Source organism: Saimiri boliviensis, chromosome 17 (genome assembly GCF_048565385.1).
Source record: "Saimiri boliviensis isolate mSaiBol1 chromosome 17, mSaiBol1.pri, whole genome shotgun sequence".
In the NCBI taxonomy this organism is placed as follows: Eukaryota; Metazoa; Chordata; class Mammalia; order Primates; family Cebidae; genus Saimiri; species Saimiri boliviensis.
Window position 1 is genome coordinate 68,622,423 of NC_133465.1, and position 20,521 is coordinate 68,642,943.

A 20,521-nucleotide genomic window follows, 5' to 3' on the forward strand; every position below is an offset into this window, starting at 1 on the left:
GCAGCTGGGACGGGGCCAGCAGGGACGGTGAGATGAACCTGGAGCCCCAGAGCAGGGGCAGGGGAGGCACATGGGGATCTCAGTGGAGGGGACCAGAGAAATGGAAGAGGCTGGCAGGGGCTCTGCGGAGTGGGTGGAGGCAGGGCCTGGGTTTTTGTACCCGGAGCCCACCCCAGGCCTGCCGCTTGGCCACGCCCTGCCGGCTCTCTTTGCTCTCAGGAAATCTGAGAAGTGAGGGCTCAGCACTTTCGCCTGGGAGCTACGTTACAACCACATAATTGAAGCTATCTGATTGGAGGCCAGCCAAGCAGGTAGATTACAAGTGATTAGAAATGATAGGAGGGCCTGCCACCTGAGAACGCTCGGAGGGCCCTGGGTGGCCTCCGAGGCTCTGCCTCTGCCCTCCGCCCGTCTCCTTCACTTTCCGCTAACAGGTCTCTGGCAGCGAGGACACCTCCCCAGCTGGGGTGAGAGCTTGCTCAAAGCAGCGAAGCCAGGCCCCGGCAGCTGGAGGAGGGCGGCTGCCACCCAACCCCTCGGTGCCCGGCCGTCCCGCCAGATGCCTGCTCATCACAAAGCTCCTTGGTGCTGGGGGTCCAGCAGGGCTGGGAGCACCTTTGCCGGGGATGACGACTTCTGGCCCAGGAACCCTGTAAAAGCCCTGCCGTCTACACACAGAGGGCAGGCCTCTTGCGCTCCTGGTCCTGCTCCTGTTGTGCTCCACTGCAGACACAGCCTGGGGCCCAGGAGCCCCCGAGCAGGCCCCCCACCCAGCTGACACCTCGGGCCCTCCTCCCTACTTCTGGATGGGTGCTGTTCCCTGAAGTTCCAGGTCTGGGCCTGGGTCGTGGGGGCCCTTACCGGCACTGTCTGGGTCCCGGCGATGGGCTGTGTGCTGGCCTCGGAGCCTGGCTGCTCAGGGTGGGTCTGTGCTGGTGTGTACAGGGTCATGCCATGCTCTGGGGGGACCGGGGTCTGGCCGGAGTAGTCCTGCGTGGGGTGCGGTGGGGGAGGAGCGTACTCGGCAGGGATGCCGTTCTGTGGCGGAGGGGGGTACTGGGCAGGGGGGTAGGGCTGGGCCATCGCTTCAGGCGGAGCCGTGGCGTCCTGATCGCTCTGTGGAAGGAGAGAGAGCAAGTCCTGGTTAGAATCTTGTCCACTTCCCAGAGCCCCTGACGATGGGGTCTTGCAGCGGAGCAGACCTTCTCCAGCAGTATTTTCAGCAGCCTTTTTCCAGCCCCTACATGGGGGGCGGGGTTCCCCGGCATGGGCGGCTCACAGCAGGAGGGGGCGCTTCGCTGGGGATGCCGGGGAGCCTGGCTCTGGAGTCAGACACCCCTGGGTTGGAGCCTGTTGACTCCCACTTGTCAGACCTGAGGACATGAATGACTGAAGGGTTTTTTAAACCACCCGATTTTTCTTTTTTCTTTTTCTTTTTTATTGCATTTTAGGTTTTGGGGTACATGTGAAGAACATGCAAGATTATTGCATATCCACTGGATTTTTCTAAAAATTAACCACTTTAAGTTAACTAGGCTTATGCAGTTGTAAGGGATAAGAGTGATCCATACAACTTCTGCCTAGGGTCCTCACCGTAATGTCCATGAAACCATCGCCACTGGAAAACTGGCATGGATTCACTCAAGACACAGAATGCTCAAAAAGACTACTCCTCCTACCCTTTAGAGCCAACCCACCTGCTTCCCACCTCCTGAAGAATTTTAAGCCTCAGTGGGTGGATCACCTGAGGTCAGGAGTTCAAGCCTGACCAATGTGGTGAAACCTGGTCTCTACTAAAATCACTAATCTCAGCTACTCGCGAGGCTGAGGCAGGACAATCACTCGAACCTGGGAGGTGGGGGCTGCAGTGAGCCAAGATCATGCCACTGCATTCCAGCCTGGGCAAGGACAAAACTTCATTTCAAAAAGAAAAAAAAAAAAATTAAGCCTTGATTTTGCCATTGGAAAGCAGGAGTGAGAGGGCGACGCCCAGCCCGCCCTGGATCCCTGGACGTGACCGCAGAAGCTGCACTCCGGCCTCCCGTCTCCTCTGACCGAGGCTTGTCAGTGGGGCTGGGAGGGTTCCAGCCTCTGTCTCAAGGATCTCTGAGGAGCCCATGAAGATCTGCCTGTGCCCCCTCAAAGGCTGGCTGGCCAAGGGGGAAAAACGGCTCCCCAAGCCCCTCTCAGAGGCTCTCGGAAGCCCAGGCTCTCTGGCAGGGCCCCAGCAGCGATCTAGGACAGTCCCTGTCAAACTGCAGTGCCTGGGCCCGCAGCATCAGCAGCACCTGGGAGCCTGTGGATGGGCCATGCAGATTCCAGTGTGCACCCCAGGCCTCCTCCAGTAATCTGGGTGCGGTGAGAACTGCTGACCTAGGACCCGAGAAGCCATCCCGGCAGGACGTCCTATGACCCCAGGAGGAGGGCTGGGGCCTTCCACAGGCAGGAGAGCAAAAGGTGCAGCTGGAGGCGGCAGAGGGGACGGACTCTGGCCTCCCTGACTCGCTGTCCTCTGCTGCAGACACACCCCTAAGCAGGCGAGGCACTCGCACCCCAGGAGTCTACGGTGTGGAGGCCCCACTGCCTGGAAGGACAGAGGCTGCCTCTGCCTGGAGCAGCCTGGCCGAGGATGAGGAGCCCTGCTCAGATGTGGATGGATCTGACAATCACAGCCGCCCTGGCAGGGACAGGCAGGAATCCGCGTCCTTGCTGAAGGTGGGGTTTGCGGTGGCAGGGAGGCGTGCCCGGCAGGGAAGAGGCTGATCACCTCACTCTCCTCCACCTCTACCCCATGATCCCATCTCCCGGGGCCACGAACACTTTGTTCATACCACACAAGGGAGAGAGCACCTGCCAGATGTAGGCAGAGGCTGGGGGCTGCCTGTGCAGGGTAGTTTCTCTCCTGCCACCCTCCACATCCACACCCCTCCTCTGCCTGGCTCCTGTCTTCTTGGGCTCCGGGCAGTGCCTCCCCTGGCTGAGGAGAAACCCCTCGTGCCCATGCGCCCCGCACGGGTGGACCTTGCATGTCCACGTGTCCTGCCTCCCTGATCCCCTGCCTGTCCTCTGCATCCTTCATTCATTCCTACGAATCAACCCAACACCTTTTTTTTTTTTGGAGACAGAGTCTTGCTCTGTTGCTCAGGCTGGAGTACAGTAGCATGATCTCGGCTCACTGCAACCTCTGCCTCCTGGGTTCAAACAATTCTCCTGCCTCAGCTTCCCGAGTAGCTGAGACTACAGGCGCTCGCCACCGTGCCCAGCTAATTTTTGTATTTTTAGTAGAGACCAGGTTTCACCATATTGGTCAAGCTGGTCTTGAACTCTTAACCTCAGGTGATCCACCCACCTCGGCCTCCCAAAGTGCTGGGATTACAGGCGTGAGCCACCGTGCTCAGACCACCCCACAACTCTTGCATGGGTACTGCGAGGTTTGTCAGTGGGGCCAGGAGGGTTCCAGCCTCTGTCTCAGGCTCATGCCAGGGCAGGGGCTGTGTGGGCAGCAACCCCGACACCCCTGCTCCCTGCTGGTGGGGCTTGCAGTCTAACAGGGAAGGAAAGCTTCAGAAAACACCCGCCTGGATGTCAAAGCCTTGTTATAGCACTGGGGGCGGCACGGGGCCTGGCAGCAGCAGGGAGATGGCCCCAGGCTGGGTGTTCTGCTTCAGGCCCGGCCATGTCTCCTGTTTATCGGCCCCAAACCCTCCGCCCGGGGGCCCAGCAACCTGGGGCAGGTATGCCCAGCTGGAAGGGTGGAGCCTACGCAGCCCAGCCGTGCCCTGCTCCCTGACGCCCCCAGTGCCCACCGTCCCTGGGCTCTGCAGCGGGGGCCGTCTCGGTGCTCGCCGCCCTGTGACAGACTTGCTAAGTGAGAACCTAAGGAGCAGAAACGCGGTCCTCCTCCTGACCCCACCCCTCCACAAAGCCAGCTGGTCCCTTCCCTCTCTCTGCAGACTCAGAAACTGGGGTGGCATTCGAGCTCCTGGGCCACGGGAGGGAAGCACGCACGGGTGCGTGTACACACTGGAGGGAGGATGCCTGCTCACCGCTCGGAGGTAGCTGGTGAGGCCCCACCGTCCGCTGTTGGCACACGCGTTGGTGACCGAGTCCAGTGGGAAGGGGTGGATCCATGAGGGAGGAGGAGAGGGAAGAGGAGGGCTGCAGAGCATCGAACACCCAGGATGGCCAGAGACAAGATCAGAAAAACAGGAGCAAGAGCAGAAGGGAAAGTGTGGACGGTGTAGCATGAGGGCCCTGCAGGCGTGGGGGAGGTGACTTTGCTGAGAAATATTTGATTGGCGCCTTCACCAACTTGCACCATCTTTCCAGCCCCCCTCCCACCTCCTCCAAGGCCTGAGAAAGGGTGGGCTCCCGGTTGGGCGTGGTGGCTCATGTCTGTAATTCCAGCACTTTGGGAGGCTGAGGTGGAAGGACTGCTTGAGCCCAGGAATTCGAGACCATCCTGGGAATACAGTGAGACCCACCCTACAAAAAAAATTAAAAAAATTAGCCAGGTGCATGCCTGTAGCCCCAGCTATGCGGGAGGCTGAGGCAGGAGAATTGCCTGAGCCTGGAGCCGGAGGCTGCAGTGAACCAAGGTCACACCGCTGTGGTCCAGCCAGGGCCACAGAGCAAGACCGCATCTCAGAAAAAAAAAAAAATAAAGAAAAATAAAAGAAGAAAGGGCAGCTCCTGTCCCATCTGCCTCCTCCTCACCCTACCTCCAGCGCCCTGCAGGGCCGCATCCCTGGCATTCTACTCGGGGCTGAATGACAGCTGCCAGCCACTCCCACTCGAGGTTCCGCAGGGCTGGAGCCCAGAGCCCTGAGCTAACAAGTGTTAGGGGAACTTGCCAACATAAAGGCAGGGGCTCCGGCAGTGTGTGCCAGATCCATGGGCATCTGTGGTGGACCCTAGGAGGTGGGGACATTTTAGGGACTTTGTGACACTAGAATAAAAACAGCGTATTTGAGCCCATGGTGTTTCCTGATTTTACAGACGTTCACTCATGGAGTGCACGTGTCCCCATTTCCCAGCTAATAAAACTGAGGTGCAGAGACAAAGTGATTTGCCAGGCTAGCAGAGGGCGGCCCCGGAGAGCAGCGCCGGCAGCCGGGACTGCAAACCCACCGTCTGCACCTCCACACGGAACTGTAACCCTGCCTGGGGGGCTGGCAAGGGAGGGGAGGTTTCACAGCCGAGCGTAGGGGTCCAGACCCTGGAAGGCACGAGGATGGGTTCCAATGCCCCCTTAGCCACCAGGTGGTCCTGGTGACTGCCTGTCCTGTCTGCACAGGTTCCTCCACCTGAAACCTGTGGTCACCACCGAGCCTGGGCAGAGAAAATGCAGAATGAAAGCCAGCCGGCCTGACTCTGGGGGTCTCAGGGCAACCAGCAACATCCCTGCCCTGAGTGTCTTCCACACCTGCACTGGGGTGGCTTCGGTCCTGCTAGCGGCTCTCAGAGCTGGCTGCTCATCCCAGTCACCTAGAGTAGTGTCCACACCTGGGCCGCACCCCTGAACAACGGAGGCCACTTAAACCAACGTCTCCCAGGAGACTCTGACACGCAGCCCTGGTGGAGAGCCCCGGACCAGACTCTGACGGAAGAGCAAAGTGTATCAGGTCCATCCTGAGAGGGCTCGTGAATGCCCAGCGCACAGAAGACCGTGCAGCCAGGGTCTGCCCCACTGCTCTTCTCCTTCCCAGGTCTGCTAGGGTCAGAGTCAATGACGGCCTGGGCTTGGGTGCTGAGAGTGGAGTAGTTTCTGCTGGGCTACGGGGCTTATCTCCGATGACCTCATTTTGGACCAGCTGTGGAAGGGTCTGGTTCCCCAGGGGACTGTGAATTCTCAGGGAATGGGAGTCACTTTCCTTACCCTTTGTCCCCATATCCCTGCACTCAGCACAGCACCCTGTTGTACTCAGAAGAGTCTCAGTGTACATGGATGGGTGGGTGCACGGATGGACGGATGGAGGGGCCAAGTGCATGGATGAGCAGGTGGGTGGATGGAAGGATAAATGGATGGTTGGATAGATGGGTGGCTAGATGGACTGCAGGGTGGGTAGATGAGTGGATGAATCAGAAGGTGGGTAGCTAGATAAGTGAATGGATGGATGGAAGGCTGGATAAACGTGTGGATGGCTGAATGAATGAGAGGGCAGATAGATGGGAGGGTGGATGGATGAGTGGATGGATGGATGGATGGGAGGGTGGGTAAAGGAGTGGATGGATAGAGGGATGGCAGGGTGATGGAAAGATGGATGAAGAGATGGGAAGAAGAGGGGATGAAAGATTGGTGGGTGTGTGGATGCATGGATGAACGGGTGGGTGGTTGGATGGATAGATGGGTGGGTTGATGGGTGGCGGACAGATGGGTGGGTGGATGGATGGATGGACACATGGACAGATGGGTGGATGGATAAATAAATGGATGAGCTCGAAGACCATGGATAAGTTGTTACCCCCTTCCTCTGCAAAGTTACCCCCTCCTCCATCATCACTTGCGCCTGGCAAAATTGCTAAGACCCAGCTCTTCCTGTTCCGCTCCACTGCCCACACTGATGGAGATAAACACAAAATCACCCCGAATGATTCTGCCATGCGCCTGGCACTGCCATTCAGCTCTCACACCTCCAGTGCTGATTTCACCCCTCCTCCTCAACCTTCCAAATGTTCTCCTTCATCCTCACTCTTGGTGAGACCTTGCTTCCTGCTTTCCAGGAACCAGGAGATAATATCCGCTCCCACCTGCTCACCTCCCTGCCTCGTAACCCACACCGTTACGCCATGCCTTCCCTTCTGTCCCCGGGGATGGGCATCCATGCTCCCAGACACGACCAGCCACGTCACTGGACACGAGAGACCCACGCTCCTCACCACTGTGTGCTCACATCTCTGGGAATTCGCGCCTTGCACCCGCAGCCATCAATGCTCCCCTCCTGCCGGTGCCCTGGCAGGCTGCAGTCTCTCCCACGATAGTGAAAGAAAACCCTCCTTGACGCCATGGCCCCTTCATCCTGCGAACCCAATTCTCCACTTCCCTTAGAGCAAAGCTTCCCAAATGAGTGACCTATACCTGTGGACCCAATTCCCTGACGCCCATTCTCTCTTGATCCCACTCCAAGCCAGTGTTCCTAGGCACCATTCCCTGAAACCGCCTCTATCAAGGTTTTGACATCCACCATGCTGAAAATGCAATGGCCAGTGTCCAGTCCTCATCTGGCCTGGGCCCTCAGCAGCGCTGGACACAGCTGGAGGCTCCTGTATAGACACTTCCTTCTCAGCTCCGCTGCCCCACCCTCGGTGGGTTCTACTGACTGGAAGCTTCACTTGCCTTGCTGATTCGTGTGCGTCACTCCAACATCTGGATACTGACGGGCCCCAAAGCTCCGTGCTTGGACCCCCTTCTTCCCTGGCTACACTGACTTTCTCAAGGTTTTGATTTAGTCTCAAAATTAAACAAAAACCAACTGTATACTAACGACCCCAATCTCCATCCTGGACTTCTCCCAAAATTCCAGCTGCCACTTGCAGTCCTCACTTGGAGATCTGATACACTTTAGGGGCATGATGTGCCCCCGAAGGGACCTCTGACCTCCTCCCTGTCGCCCCCCGCAAAGGGACCTCTGATCTTCTGTCGCCCCCTCAAAGGGACCTCTGACCTCCTCCCCGTCGCCCTCGCAAAGGGACCTCTGACCTCCTCCCCATCGCCCCCCCAAAGGGACCTCTGACCTCCTCCCCGTCGCCCCCCCAAAGGGACCTCTGACCTCCTCCCCATCGCCCCCCCAAAGGGACCTCTGACCTCCTCCCCGTCGCCCCCCCAAAGGGACCTCTGACTTCCTCCCCGTCGCCCCCACAAAGGAACCTCTGACTTCCTCCCCGTCGACCCCCTAAAGGGACCTCTGACCTCCTCCCTGTCGACCCCCCAAAAGGACCTCTGACCTCCTCCCTGTCGACCCCCCAAAGGGACGTCTCACCTCCTCCCTGTTGTCCCCAACAAGCCCATCTCTGCGGTCATGCCCATCTCAGGAAACACCTGTCCCTGGTCCAGCACAGTCCTAACCTGGGGGTCACCCTTGACTTTGTTCTTTTGGTCCACACCCCACCAACAGTCCAGGAGCAAACCCCACTGGCTCTGTCCCCACATGCCTTGAACCGCCCACTGCTCCTACCCTGGTCGGGCCGCCATCACCTCCTGTCTGGTCCTCTACTTCCTCCCTGGCTCTTAGAGTCTATCCTCTGCAGAGTGGAACCCAAAGTCCTGAGATGTCCCCCCACCCAGGACCCTGCATGGCCCCCGCTCCTGCTTCTCTCGTCTCCCTCGTCTACTCCAGCCACAAATGTCCCCACTGTTCCTTGAACGTGTAGCTGCCACCTAAGCAACCTGGCACACAGGTATAAAAAATGTGCTCACCATTGTTGATCATCAGAGAAATGTAAATCAAAACTACAATGGGATATCATCTCACCCGTTAAAATGGCTTAAATCCAAAAGACAGGCAGCCACAAGTGCTGGCGAGGATGTGAAGAAGAGGGAACCGTCATTCCCACTGTTGGTGGGAATATAAATCAGAACAACACTATGGAGAACAGTTTGGAGGTTTCTCAAAAAACTTAAAATACAGCTACCACAGGCTCCAGCAATCCCACACCTGAGTATACACCCAAAGCAAAGGGAACTGGCCTGCGGAAGAGGCACTTGCATCGCTGTTTGCTGCAGCACTGTTTACGGCGGCTACGATCTGGAAGCAGCCTCAGTGTTCATCAGCAGGTGAATGGATCAAGAAAATGGGTGCACACATGGAACGGAGCACTATTCAGCTATAAAAAACACGAGGGCCTGTCATTTGCAGTAACATGGATGGAACTGGGGATCATTAAGTGAAATAAGCCAGGCAAAGAAAGACAAACGTCCCATGTTCTCACTTATTTGTGGGATCTAAAAATTGAAACAGTTAAACTCACGGACACAGAGAGTAGACGGACGGTGACCAGAGGGTGGGAAGGGGAGGGGGCGGGTTGGGCGAAGGTGGGGACGGTTAATGAAATAAGATCTACTATTCGACAGTGGGAGCTATCACCTACTGCCATGTAACAGGGAGACTACCGTCAACAATAACTAATTGCACATTTAAAAATCACTGGAAGAGTATAACTGGGTTGTAACACGAAGGATAAATGCTCAAGGAGGTGGACGCGCCATCTTCCACGATATGCTTATTACACACTGCAAGCCTGTATCAAAACATCTCACATACACCGTTAAGTATACACACCTACTATGTACCCACAAAAATTAAAAATCAGGGAAATGAAAACTGGTGTCTCTCCACCCTGCTGGCACTTCCCTGCCCCGGCCCAGCGCTGCCCGTCCCCCTCTGAGCGCCTCTAGGCGTCTATGATCACCGTCAGCCTCTGCCCCCAGAACTAGTCAGGAGACCAAGGACTCTGTCCCCCTGCTGCTGAATCTCCAGCATCCAGAGCCGTATGTGACACACAGAAGGGACACGCTAACAATGTCCCGAACGCATGGATCCACGTGCGAATGAAGAAAGAAGCCCGTGTGGGCATGCTCGCTGATCAAGCTGCAGGGCACCCCGTGGGCCATCTCATCCAATCCCCACAAGCCTGTAAGGGAGGTTCAGGTGCCGGCCTTGCTCTGCAGATGAGGAAATACAGGCTTGGGCAGCCACTCTGATGGCACCTGGCAGGCAGGCGGCAGGCGGTCAAGTTTGGCCAGTCCCCTCGGGGGCTATTTAGGCAGGTGGGGACTCACAGGGAACCGTGCTGGGCTGCAGGCCCGCTCTGTGTTGGCCACGGTCTCACAACTTTACTCATAATTCCTCCACGCGGTCGGTATCACGATCGCCCTTTTTACAGAGGGGCCCAGGTACCTGCCCAGGGTCACAGAGCCGAGGTTCACGCAGACTGTCCCCTCCCACGCACACTACTGCACAGGCCTGCTTCAACACAGCCACAGCGGAGGCCGTGGCTGGCTCACCCCAGTGTGTGAGTGCCACGGGACACGCTCTTTACAACTGCAGGCCTAGTGACCACATCGGGAGCCTGAAATCAGCCCTGTGGGGGCAATTACATCACAGGAATCAGCAAAGGCTGCACATCGGGGCTGCGTGTGGATCTGTCACAGGAGACAGGGTTGTCGGACACCTGCCAGCACACCCCTGCCCAACTCCCTTCAATCGCACAGCAAGGTGACCACCGTGGCCGCCCTGGAGGCCCGATGTGGTGGCAGGTGAATGATACCGGACAAGGCTGTCTGCAAAGACTGCACTCAACATTTTTAAATTAAATGCAATTCACGCGACAGTTAAGGAGCCCCTCCTCTGGGCCTGTATTTAAAGGCGAACCAGACAGGGCTATACACTAGAGGGTTTCCGGCACCACAGGGAACTGACCATTCCCTGCCAGCAGCAGTGAGAGCCGGAAGGTGGTGAGCTCCAGAAAGGCTGATGTCCGTGTGCCTGGACAGGCCAACCAGGGGCCGTGACAGAGGGGGAGGACGGGCTCGGGTGTGCAGGCAGAGGAAGGTGTGGCGGGGATGGTGGCGGGGCCAGGGCTCTGGGACACGCTCTGCATACCTTACTGGCTCTGCTCCAGGAGGCTGCCCAGCCTGGCCTGGACCCCCTTCCCCTGCGGCTTCCTGGCGACAGTGCGGGATGGGGGACGAGTGTGGGCCTGGTGTCCTTAGCTCCCTGGCTCCCTGCTGTCTCGGGCTGGCTCTGTCCTGGACCACAGTGGACTGACCTGTTTTGGTGGGGCCCAGTCCACACACACCCCACTCCCTGGCTCTAGTCACCGCTTCCTCCGCGCGTTCCTCTGGGCCCGGCATGTCACCAGTTCTGGGGTCCTGTGGTGTCCCTGGTGGTCCCTCCAACCCTACCCTCTAGACACCTCCTTGAAAAGAAACTCGTCTCCAATTATCCGGGAATGAGCGAGCCACCTGCTGCCTGTTGGATCCTGATGACATGATGGTGTGGGGTGAGGCTCTCCATAGCCCAGGACAGGCAGGCGAGGTCTGGGGCAGGTTGGGGCTACAGTGGACTGTCCGAGCTGCATGGCTCTGCCTGGGCTGTGCTCTGGATGGACATGCCCTTGGTCCCAGGACCCTGTGCACTGCCCTCACCACCTCCTGGGCCTCAGCACCTCAGTTTGCAGGCTGGGGACAATGACTCATCGGCCCAGAGGCAGGGCTGGCAAGAGGACCCTCCGTCTTCCAGACCTAAGGTCAGGACTCTCAGAGGTCTCTTCCCACACCGCTGGCCCAGTGCATTCTCTGCCTGGCCTGTCCCTTGGCCAACATGCTCTCCAGTCCTGCCTGGTAAGGTCCCCCAGCTGACGTGTGGGATGATGGGCCGGCAGGCTGCTCAGGGAGCAGGCGGCGAGGGGACAGGCCGGCTGATGGTCTGGCTGCGGACGGAGCCCCGCCCCGCACGGCCTGGCCGCCTTCCCTCTGCACGGCCCTTCCTGGCTCCCTCTCCTCTCGGGCCCTCCAGGACAATGAAGCTAATTTCCCTTAGACGCCTCCCTCCTGCGGGAGGGGTGCTGCGTGGCCCTGGGCTGGCAGGGCAGGCTGCAGTGGGAGTGAGGCTGGCAGTGAGGCTGGGCACAGGGCCATGTCTCCAGCACCTCTGGGCAAAGCCGGTTCCAGCCAGAAATGGGAAAGGGAGGGAGGGGGAACGCCGGCCCCCATCCGACGAGCTGTGAGGTGTGTTACACAGGTCACCTGCCTGCCTCAGGTGAGTCCACTCCCCTGCAGATCTGTGCTGCCCTCACCCTCACAGCCACCACCCCCCTGCATATTTAATTCTGCTGACCTGAAGAGGTGGACACCACAAGTCGAGTTTCAGAGGGGACACTGAGGCCGGCGCTATGTGGTCCGTGAGCAGGAAAGCCCCTCCCCCACCTCCCCAAGGCCTGGGACACCTACGTCTTCCTGGACACATCCTGCCACACTCACAGTTTGAATGTGGTTGGTATACACATGTGTGACAGGCCGGTGGGAGGAGGGGCTTGGGGGTGTCAGCTGCACATGTCCCTGTAACGGAGACCAGAACAGGACAGATGGATGTCCACTTCTGGAGTCTGGGGCAGGGGCCTGAGTCTGGCACATGTGGTGCCTTCCTGTGGCAGGTGGCAATTCACAGGCAGGCACCCGATGTGCCTGGCCCACAGCCAGCCACCCCCTGCCTGGCCCACAGCCCTCCTGAGATCCTGGAGGAATCTGGTGTTAGAAGGGGAGGCTAGGGACCCGGGGGCTGACCTCCGGTAGGCAGGGGGTGTGGGTTCCAGTCCCGAGGGTCGCTGATGACGGCTGGACCAGGTGACCTCGTTACTCTGACTTCCCTTGCCTGGAAGCAGGGGTGGTCCTGCCCTCCTCCCCTCTATACACCTGAGGGTGTGCCTACGAGGCCCTGTCTCTCATGCCAGGAATTCTACATCCTTGTCTCTGGCTTCAATTGAGCAACCTGAACACTCCTTCAGTTCCAGAATCTCAGAACAGGTAGTTCCTGCAGGAGACACCCAGCCCAGCCTACCAAAGTCTCCTCCATTCCCTCCCTGACCTGCACCCCCGGCTGCTGCTCAGACAAGCCTCCTGATGGGCGCTTTACCGACGGTGAGGCTCCGTCAGCCCAGCTGAGAACAGCTCGGCCACTCACTGAGCTGCAATCTGCCCTCCGGAAACTTCCACCCCGAGCCAGGCTTTGCACGCGTCCCACAGACTCCTCTGCGGAGGCTGGCCCTCCGAGGACGCACAGAATCCGCCTCTCTATGACACCTGGCTTGGGTGAAACCGCGTTTCCTGAGTGGCCAACTGCTACCAGCTTTGCCCGTCCTGGCTGCTCCTCAGCACGCCGCCAACGCTGCATTCGCTCCCAACTTACAGGTCAAGAATCACAGGCAGATGGCTCTGTTCGGATCCGAATCTGGGCCAGCCTTCCAAACTGTCACCCGGTGTCACCAGCGTGCAGGTGCCATGCGCCCACACGGGTTCACCTTTCCTTCCTCAGGGGCTGGGAGCAGCTTCGCTTCTTGAGACCCGTGTGCAGAAACGGAGGCTCTCCAGCGTGCCTGCCCCGGTAGCCGGTTTAAGAGCAGAGGGGGTGGTTTCCACCGGCCAGATCACAACCCAGAGAGAGCGCGTGAACAGGAGTGACGAGCGGGAGTCCCAGGGGAGAAGCAGGTGTCCACAGCGGGGAGAGAGCAGAGGAGGTGGGAAGGACAGGAGGAACAGGAGGCCGGGCATTTCGGGACAGTGCATTTGTTTCTCTCTTGGAGGTAATGTTCCTATTTTCTTTTCTTGTTTTAATGTGCGCATTGTAAGTCAGTGAAGTTTCAGGGAAAATAAAAGATCTAAAACGGATGAAGCTGAAGCTGGGAAACGTGATGTCAAGGGAAGGCCCAGATGCCCCCGACCGGCGCCCTGTGTCCCCCTCCAGGAAGAGGCCGGAGGCCGGTTCCTCTTCCTGCCTGCTGGGGTTGGGCCCGGCTCCGGGAACAGCTGGGTATCTCCGAGAGTTTGGCTGGCCCGGCTCCTAGGACACCCGTGATCCCGGATCCCAGGAGATTGGAGCTGAAAAGCGTCTCAGAGAACATTCTGTCCACTTTGTCAAGGAGAAAATGGGCATCAGAGAGGCCGACTTGCCCCACACGCTGCTGGTGCAGGCAGGAAGTGCTGGTATTCTTCACATCCACACCACTGGGAAAGAACAGTGGCATGCATGAAGCTGCCCCCAAAATGTACACCATGTGACTGCTCGGCGCCAGGTTCTAGATGTCTGTGGCACACCAGCGAGTAGAGTCCTACCTTCCGGGAGCAGGCTCTTGTTGGAAGCCCTACCCAGCATTAGCTAAACTGGAGATAGGGGGATTCGATACTCAGGGGTCACCCACCTGCCTCTCTACGATGCCTGGCGTGGGTGAAACCTCCAGCTTCCTGAGTGGTCAACTGCTACTAGGGGCTGGGCGGGAGGTACCCTCGAAGGCTTGGCATGTCCTCCTGGCACTGAGCATTTGCTTCAGTGACTCCTAAAGAGGCTCCCCCATGTGTGGATGAGAGGGGGGACTCTGCTTCCCAGGAGCACAGATGCAGAAATAAACCATCACGGCCAGGCGCGGGGGCTAACGCCTGTAATCTCAGCACTTTGGGAGGCTGAGGCAAGGGGATCACCTGAGGTCAGGAGTTCAAGAGCAGCCTGGTCAATATGGTGAAACCCTGTGTCTACTAAAAATCCAAAAATTAGCCAGGCGTGGTGGCGGGTGCCTGTAATCCCAGCTACTCAGGAGGCTGAGGCAGGAGACTCGCTTGAACCTGCGAGGTGGAGGTTGCGGTGAGCCAAGATCGTGACGCTGCACTCCAGCCTGGGTGACAAGAGTGAGACTCCATCTCAAAAAAAAAAAAAAAAAAAAAAAAGAAAAAAAAGAAAAAAAAGAAAAAAAAACCATCAAGAGAGTTTTCTAGGACCCGCTGAGATTGCAGAAGCAGGTTTCCTCCAGGTGCTTTTGGACCCAGGATCAGCCAGGGCTTTCCCGGGAGGGAGGTCGCAGGTGGGAGAGGGGACTGGAGGGCCCGGGCAGCCACAGCACTCTCTCCTGCACCAGGTTCCTGCCTCCAGACTCAGCTGCTTCCTTCGCCCAGAAACAGGCCACTTCCACAGCTCTGGGGCTCCTGATGCCAAGGTCTGTGGTCCCGGCTGGACTGCGAGAGTGTGTATCCCTGTCAGACGGGAGCAGAGGCCCTGACCAGCCTGGAACACCCCCAAAAGCCAGGTCGTAGCCAGCAAGAAGGTGAGAGGCCTGGGAGCCGGGGGCTGCCCCTGCTCCTGGGGGGACTCCTCCCTGCCCCCAAGCCTGCCGTGCCAGGACAGGCAGCTCAGGAGACCTCCCGCTCCAGGGCAATCTCATGCCTCCTTATGAGGGTCTCAGACCACGAGACCCCGAGCGCAAGTGCCTGTGCCTCCATCACTGAGTCCTCAGACGCTGACACGTTTCAGGCACACAGCGGGTGCTCGGGAAATGCTGAGTAAGACTGATGATGCTGATGATGACAGCAGTGGCAGATGGTGGTTGAAGGCTTATGAGTGCCCAGCCCTGGGTGAAGTGCTGAAAGTACATTATTTCATTTAATCTTCAATGCACGCAACCGGCATTCTTGATGCAAGGAAAGAAACTCCGAGGGGAAGCTACTTGCCCAAGCACACACAGCCAGGATGTAGCAGACCTGGGATTTGAACCCAGGCGTGGCTGACCCTTAAACCACCTGCTGCTACATAGCAGGTATGCACTGCTTCCAACTGGGAGCAAAAAGACGGTGTGCCCTCCACCCAGGGCAGGGAGGAGGGGTGGGCAGCAAGGTGATGCTCTCTCCTTCCCCAAGCCCCTCAGGCTCCTACTGAACCAGCTGTCTCGGCTTCCTGAATTCATTCTAAACTAGCAACCAGCCAGCGTTTCCTGAGTCCCTGGTACGCGCCTACTTGTGTGCTTGATGCTGTCCTTCAAGGTGCAGAGGACACCACAGCCTCTGCCGGGGCTGACTCAGGACCTCCCCCGCTCCCATGGGGAGAGGTAGTGGTGTGCTGGTAACATCAACAACCGGCTCTGCGGGGAAAAGCCTCCTTGTGGCGTTTGTCAATTTCCCTGGTGTTAATACTCCCACCATCGCGGATTCTAAGCTACCAGCCTGAAGTCTCTGAAGGTGCAGCTGGGAAGAGACAGTTGCAGTCCAGAGCTTACACGAGACTGCAGCCCACCTCTGGGAGGGGAGGAAGGGCAGGACCTGCCCCAGCCGGGCTCCAATTCACCCTCCTTGCCCCAGAAGAGGTCTGGGGAAGCCCAGGGATGGGAGCTGGCGAGCAAATGGGAGCTCTGCAGAGGAGGGGGGGGGCTGCTCCTCGAGGTGGGAGGAGGCTGGCAGCGCTGCTTGCTGGGGAAAAGCTCAGGAGGTGCCCAGGCCTGGGGCAGGCATGCACCCGAGTGACTCGCTCCCGCCCCATCCAACCCCTTCTGTCCCAACAGCAGGTCTCATATCTTTTATTAATTATGGCTGTCGGACAGCCCGCCACACTGCATATTACTTCATTCAGGGACCATTAGGTCTCCGTGTTCCGCAGCCACCGGCTCTCAGGCCCCCTTCCCTGCCTAGTTCTCCATGAGGACTTTCCAGAAGGCCCAGGGCAGATCAAGAGCCTGCCCCCACCCCTCAGACCGAAGGGGCTTCAGGGATCACCCAGGTAGAGCCGCACTGCAGGTGAGCAGGGCTCTGAGGCCCAGAGTCACTGAGCAAGCCAATAGCCCGCCACCAAGTCGCACGCTCTGCCACCTGCTGTCGGCAGTGGAGGGCGGGCACAGGCTGGGCCGCTGCGGTCCCTGCCACCGCCCTGTGCCAGGAGCGTGGATCTCCCTACCCTCTTTCTCTCCTTTGTTAGGTCCACAGCTTCGCATCTTCCCCCAGGGCCTCAGGGCTCTCCCACAGTGGTGTGAGGGCAGGCGGTCCAGCAGGGAGGTGCTGGGTGGGCCACGGGCCAGACCTCCCTGCAAACTACAGGCCTCGGTGTGCAGCTGGCTCTCCAGGCCCCGGGGGACGTGCCTGGGTCTCACAGAGCCCCTGACACCGACCAGTCTCCTAACACAGCCCCTGGAGTGAGCAGAGTGCCCTGTCCCTTGGCCTGGGCTTGGTGCGGGGTAGGCACTGCCATCCATGCTCTAGCTCTGGCCTCCCTGCCTAGAGGCAGGACCTGGCCCAAGCCTCAGAGCCCAAACTCATCAGTGAGGACCCCGAGCTGCTGTGGTGCCAGGAAATGGTGTGCTGGAATCAGCTCCGCATCTGAGAGGCAGCGTGCTCTGCGTGCCCTGTGTGTGTGGTCACGTGTGCTGCGTGTGCCCTGTGTGTGGTCATGTGTGCTGTGTGCCCCATGTGTGCTCATGTGTGCCTCATGTATGCTCGTGTGTGCTGTGTGCCATGTGTGCTGTATGTACCCCGTGTGTGCACATGTGTGCCCTGTGCTTGTGTGTGCTGTGTGCTGTGTGTGGTCATGTGTGCTGTGTGCGTCCTGTGTGGTCATGTGTGTTGTATGCGCCCTGCGTATGATGTGTGCTGCGTGTACCCTGTGTGTGGTCATGTGTGCTGCGAGTGCCCTGTGTGCTGTATGTGTGCTGCGTGTCCCATGTGTGCTCATGTGTGCCTCGTGTATGCTCATGTGCTGTGTGCCATGTGTGCTGTATGTACCCCGTGTGTGCACGTGTGCTGTACGCCCATGTGCTCATGTGTGTACCACGTGTGCTGTTTTCTGCGTGCCACATGCTCACTGTGTGTGCTGTGTGTGTTCTGTGCAGTCTGTGTGCCCTGTGTGGCCTGTGTGTGTTCATGTGTGTGCTCCATGTGTTCTGTGTGACCCATGTCTGGTGTCTGTGCCGTGCTCATGTGTTCTATGTGCTGCATGCTTACTGTGTGTGCTCCATGTGTTCTGTGCATTGTGTGCTGTGTGTGCTCCCTGAGCGTGTGCTCCACATATGCTCTGCGCAATCTCCGTGTGCTCCATGCATGTTCCATGTGGCCTCCGTGTGCTGTGCTCTGTGCATGTCGGGAACAGCACTAGGTCATCTGTGCTTTCAGACAGGAGAACAGGCTCCATGTCTATCTTCCTCATCTTGCAGCTGAATGTTGGTGGCACCTCCATGCACAGATGTGACTGCAAACCCCAGGGTGTGAGGCCGGCCGACCCAGGACCCATCATCCCATCGCCACCCGCAGGAGCCTCAGGCCTTCGCGTTGTACCACTGCTACTCCACTATCTGCCACCTTCCCGCTCACTCCAACTCCAAACCTGGGCCTGGTCTCTTGCATGTTAGGAAGCCATGGATTATGGTTCCATGTATGCGTATTTTCTATCTTGGTAACTGTATCTCAATACAATCGGTTTCCTTCATAATCCTGTGTGTTTTATCTTGCGCATTTAAGACCATTATTGGGAGAAGGGGTCAGACACTGAGGGGTTCAAGGCAAAGACTTGGTAGAAACCTCTGGCCCAATGATGCCAGGGGCCTCCCCGCACTGATGGCTGAGAGCTGGCCCCGAATCCTGCTTGGCCACCTGGCCCCAGACCAGCCCCAGACCAACCCCAGCCCCAGCCCCAGCCCAGACTCAGTCCCTCTCTGCTCAGGTCAGCACAGATCTCAGCTGAAAAGCCCCAGGCGAGGGGACAGATTTTCACACGATTAAGCGGCAATTCTCTCCAAGCTCACTGCATACAAATCATAAATAACGCGGCTCCATAAACCCTCTTCTCCCAGCAGCTTCACCTCCGCCCTACTCTGCGTCTTGCCTGGGGAAATCGGTAAGGAGCCGGGCATCTGGATGATGGGGCTTGGTGGGCAGGTGCAGAGCGGGGTGCAGGGAGGCGCAGAGTGGGGTGCTGGGAGGCGCAGAGCGTGGTGCAGGGAGGCGCAGAGCGTGGTGCAGGGAGGCGCAGAGCGGGGTGCTGGGAGGCGCAGAGCGTGGTGCAGGGAGGCACAGAGTGGGGTGCTGGGAGGTGCAGAGTGCGGTGCTGGGAGGCAGGTTCACCTTGATGGCCAACCGGACTAAACACCAACAGGTCTCAGCTCTCGGGGTGTGGGGGCTTGAGGCTGCTCAGACCTCCTCCGCGCAGGGGCTACCAAAGGCCTCCTTCCCACCCAGGGAGACCCTCTGCCTCCAGGGAGGAGGGGGAGCTCATGGCAACCTCCTGGCCCTGCCCACAGGAGAACGGTATGGAGCAAAGGTTCAGAGATCCCTGTAGGTTACCAAGGCAGGGGCCAGTGGGAGAAGCTAGAGGAGCGGGCCCCTGAGGAGGCCTGGGCCCAGCCTTGTCTGTCCACGGTCACTAGCATCTCTCAGCAGAGCTTCACTGCAGCTCCCGTCTCGCCCTGCACCTTCCCACTCTCAGGGGGGAGCACCTCCTAGCCATCTCTGGGATACCACGGTGGAAAAACTACCACCCGTGTGGTGTCACTGACGGGCTCTGCGCAGCGCTTCTCTGCTGTGACCCAAACACCTCCTCTGGGAAGCCTTCCAAGCTACCCCTACCCAGCTTTGATCTCCACTGTACTGTTCCTCCTCCTTCCTTACTGAAGTTCTGCTGAGAGGCTGCTGTGAATGGAGAAGCAGGTTGAGCACACGAGCATCTGTGGTGCACACAGCATCCGGCCCACACCTGAGGGTGGACCCGCAGATCCCAGGTTCCTCCTCAGTGGGATGGCAAGATCATTATCCAGGCCAAAGCTCCCTCCCAGCGCCCTGAGAGGACGACGCAACAGGTCAGCTGTCACGTGGCACACCCGAGGAGAAGTGTCGCAGAGAACCCGCCCGTCCTGGATGTGAGTATCGGAGCAGCCCCTGGGCCTCTATCCCCCAGGGTCCCAGGGCAGCTGGCTCCGCCAGGCAAAGAGACATCACTGTTTCTGTTTTCTGCATATACATTATGGAATATTAGCATTATTAATGGCCCATGGTCTTCATTTAGCAAATGGGACAGGATATTACACACAGTGCCCAGGACATGAGGTGGGCAGGCAGGGGTGGAGACGGTGGGCAGGCAGGATCCACTCTTGTGTTCTGCGCCCAGCAGCCTCAGGTCTGGGACATCCCCCTGTCCCTCCCACAGTGCCCTGGGGCTTCCAGCAGCCACCTCCTAGTTACTGTGAGTTCCAAGAAGGCGGCTTCAAATGAACATTTGCAAAATGTAATTAGGAAGGTAAATTTCCTGGCAACGAAGATTACATAATGCATCCCACAGCCAAACACCCACCCGGTGGAAACTGGTTTAAAAACTGGATTTATTCATCACTTGGAATCAGTCCCCTGACGATCCCTTCTGTAATGGGGGCATTCAGGAGCTGGGGGTCCGGGCAGTGTCTCTGGGAGGGAGACTGTGGGGACAGAGCCCTTGGGTGCTGACGCCTGGTCGGTCACGTGTGGCTGCGCATGGCAGGTGCACACAGCTCTGCGGCCTTGTGGCTGGGACACAGTGAGGTCTGTGGCACATAGTGACCTTGGAGACTCTGCCCCTCAAAGTCCAGCCTGAGGACCCTGTCATCTGCTACAAATGCAGATTCCTGGGCCACACCCTGACCTGTTGCCTGGGAATCACAAACCACAGGTGTCCCAGGGGAGGGGTCCTGAAGCTGGTTGGCACCCTTGACCACGTACGTTGGAGCCACCCTAGGGCCCTGGCTGTGGTCGGCCGTGAGCGACACCAGGGGAGTGGAAGGAGCCTCCATGCAGGGACACGGGGGAGGGGGCAGCTCCCCTAGGCCTGGGCCCAAAAGGACACTGCGCGGAGCATCAGGGACAGCAGCCATCAGTGGGCACTGGCATTCCCACCAATGGTGCTGAAATAGCTGGGGGCCTCAAAGAGGGGTCTGGAGAAAGACCACGGGGGGCAGGCTTCTGAGTCCATGGGAAAGGCCAGCTGGGCACCCTCAGTCACAGGAGGGCTTGAGGAGGCGGCAGAGACTTGGTGAGGCA

General features: G+C 58.6%; 1 protein-coding gene and 1 long non-coding RNA gene across 6 annotated transcripts in view; one reads left to right on the plus strand and one right to left on the minus strand.

Annotated features, from left to right (window-relative positions):
• RBFOX3 (RNA binding fox-1 homolog 3) overlaps positions 1–20,521 on the minus strand; it is a 93,085-nt gene that overhangs the window by 25,636 nt on the left and 46,928 nt on the right. For all 5 annotated transcript variants that reach the window (XM_074389026.1, XM_074389028.1, XM_074389025.1 and 2 more), the window contains exon 2: positions 862–1,116. In XM_074389026.1, the coding sequence (XP_074245127.1) occupies positions 862–1,116 (255 nt within the window). The remainder of the gene's footprint in view (positions 1–861; positions 1,117–20,521) is intronic.
• LOC141581911 (uncharacterized) lies at positions 12,628–17,907 on the plus strand. Its single transcript, XR_012514730.1, has 3 exons — positions 12,628–14,808; positions 15,015–15,297; positions 15,398–17,907. It is a non-coding gene; the product is annotated as an uncharacterized LOC141581911 (long non-coding RNA).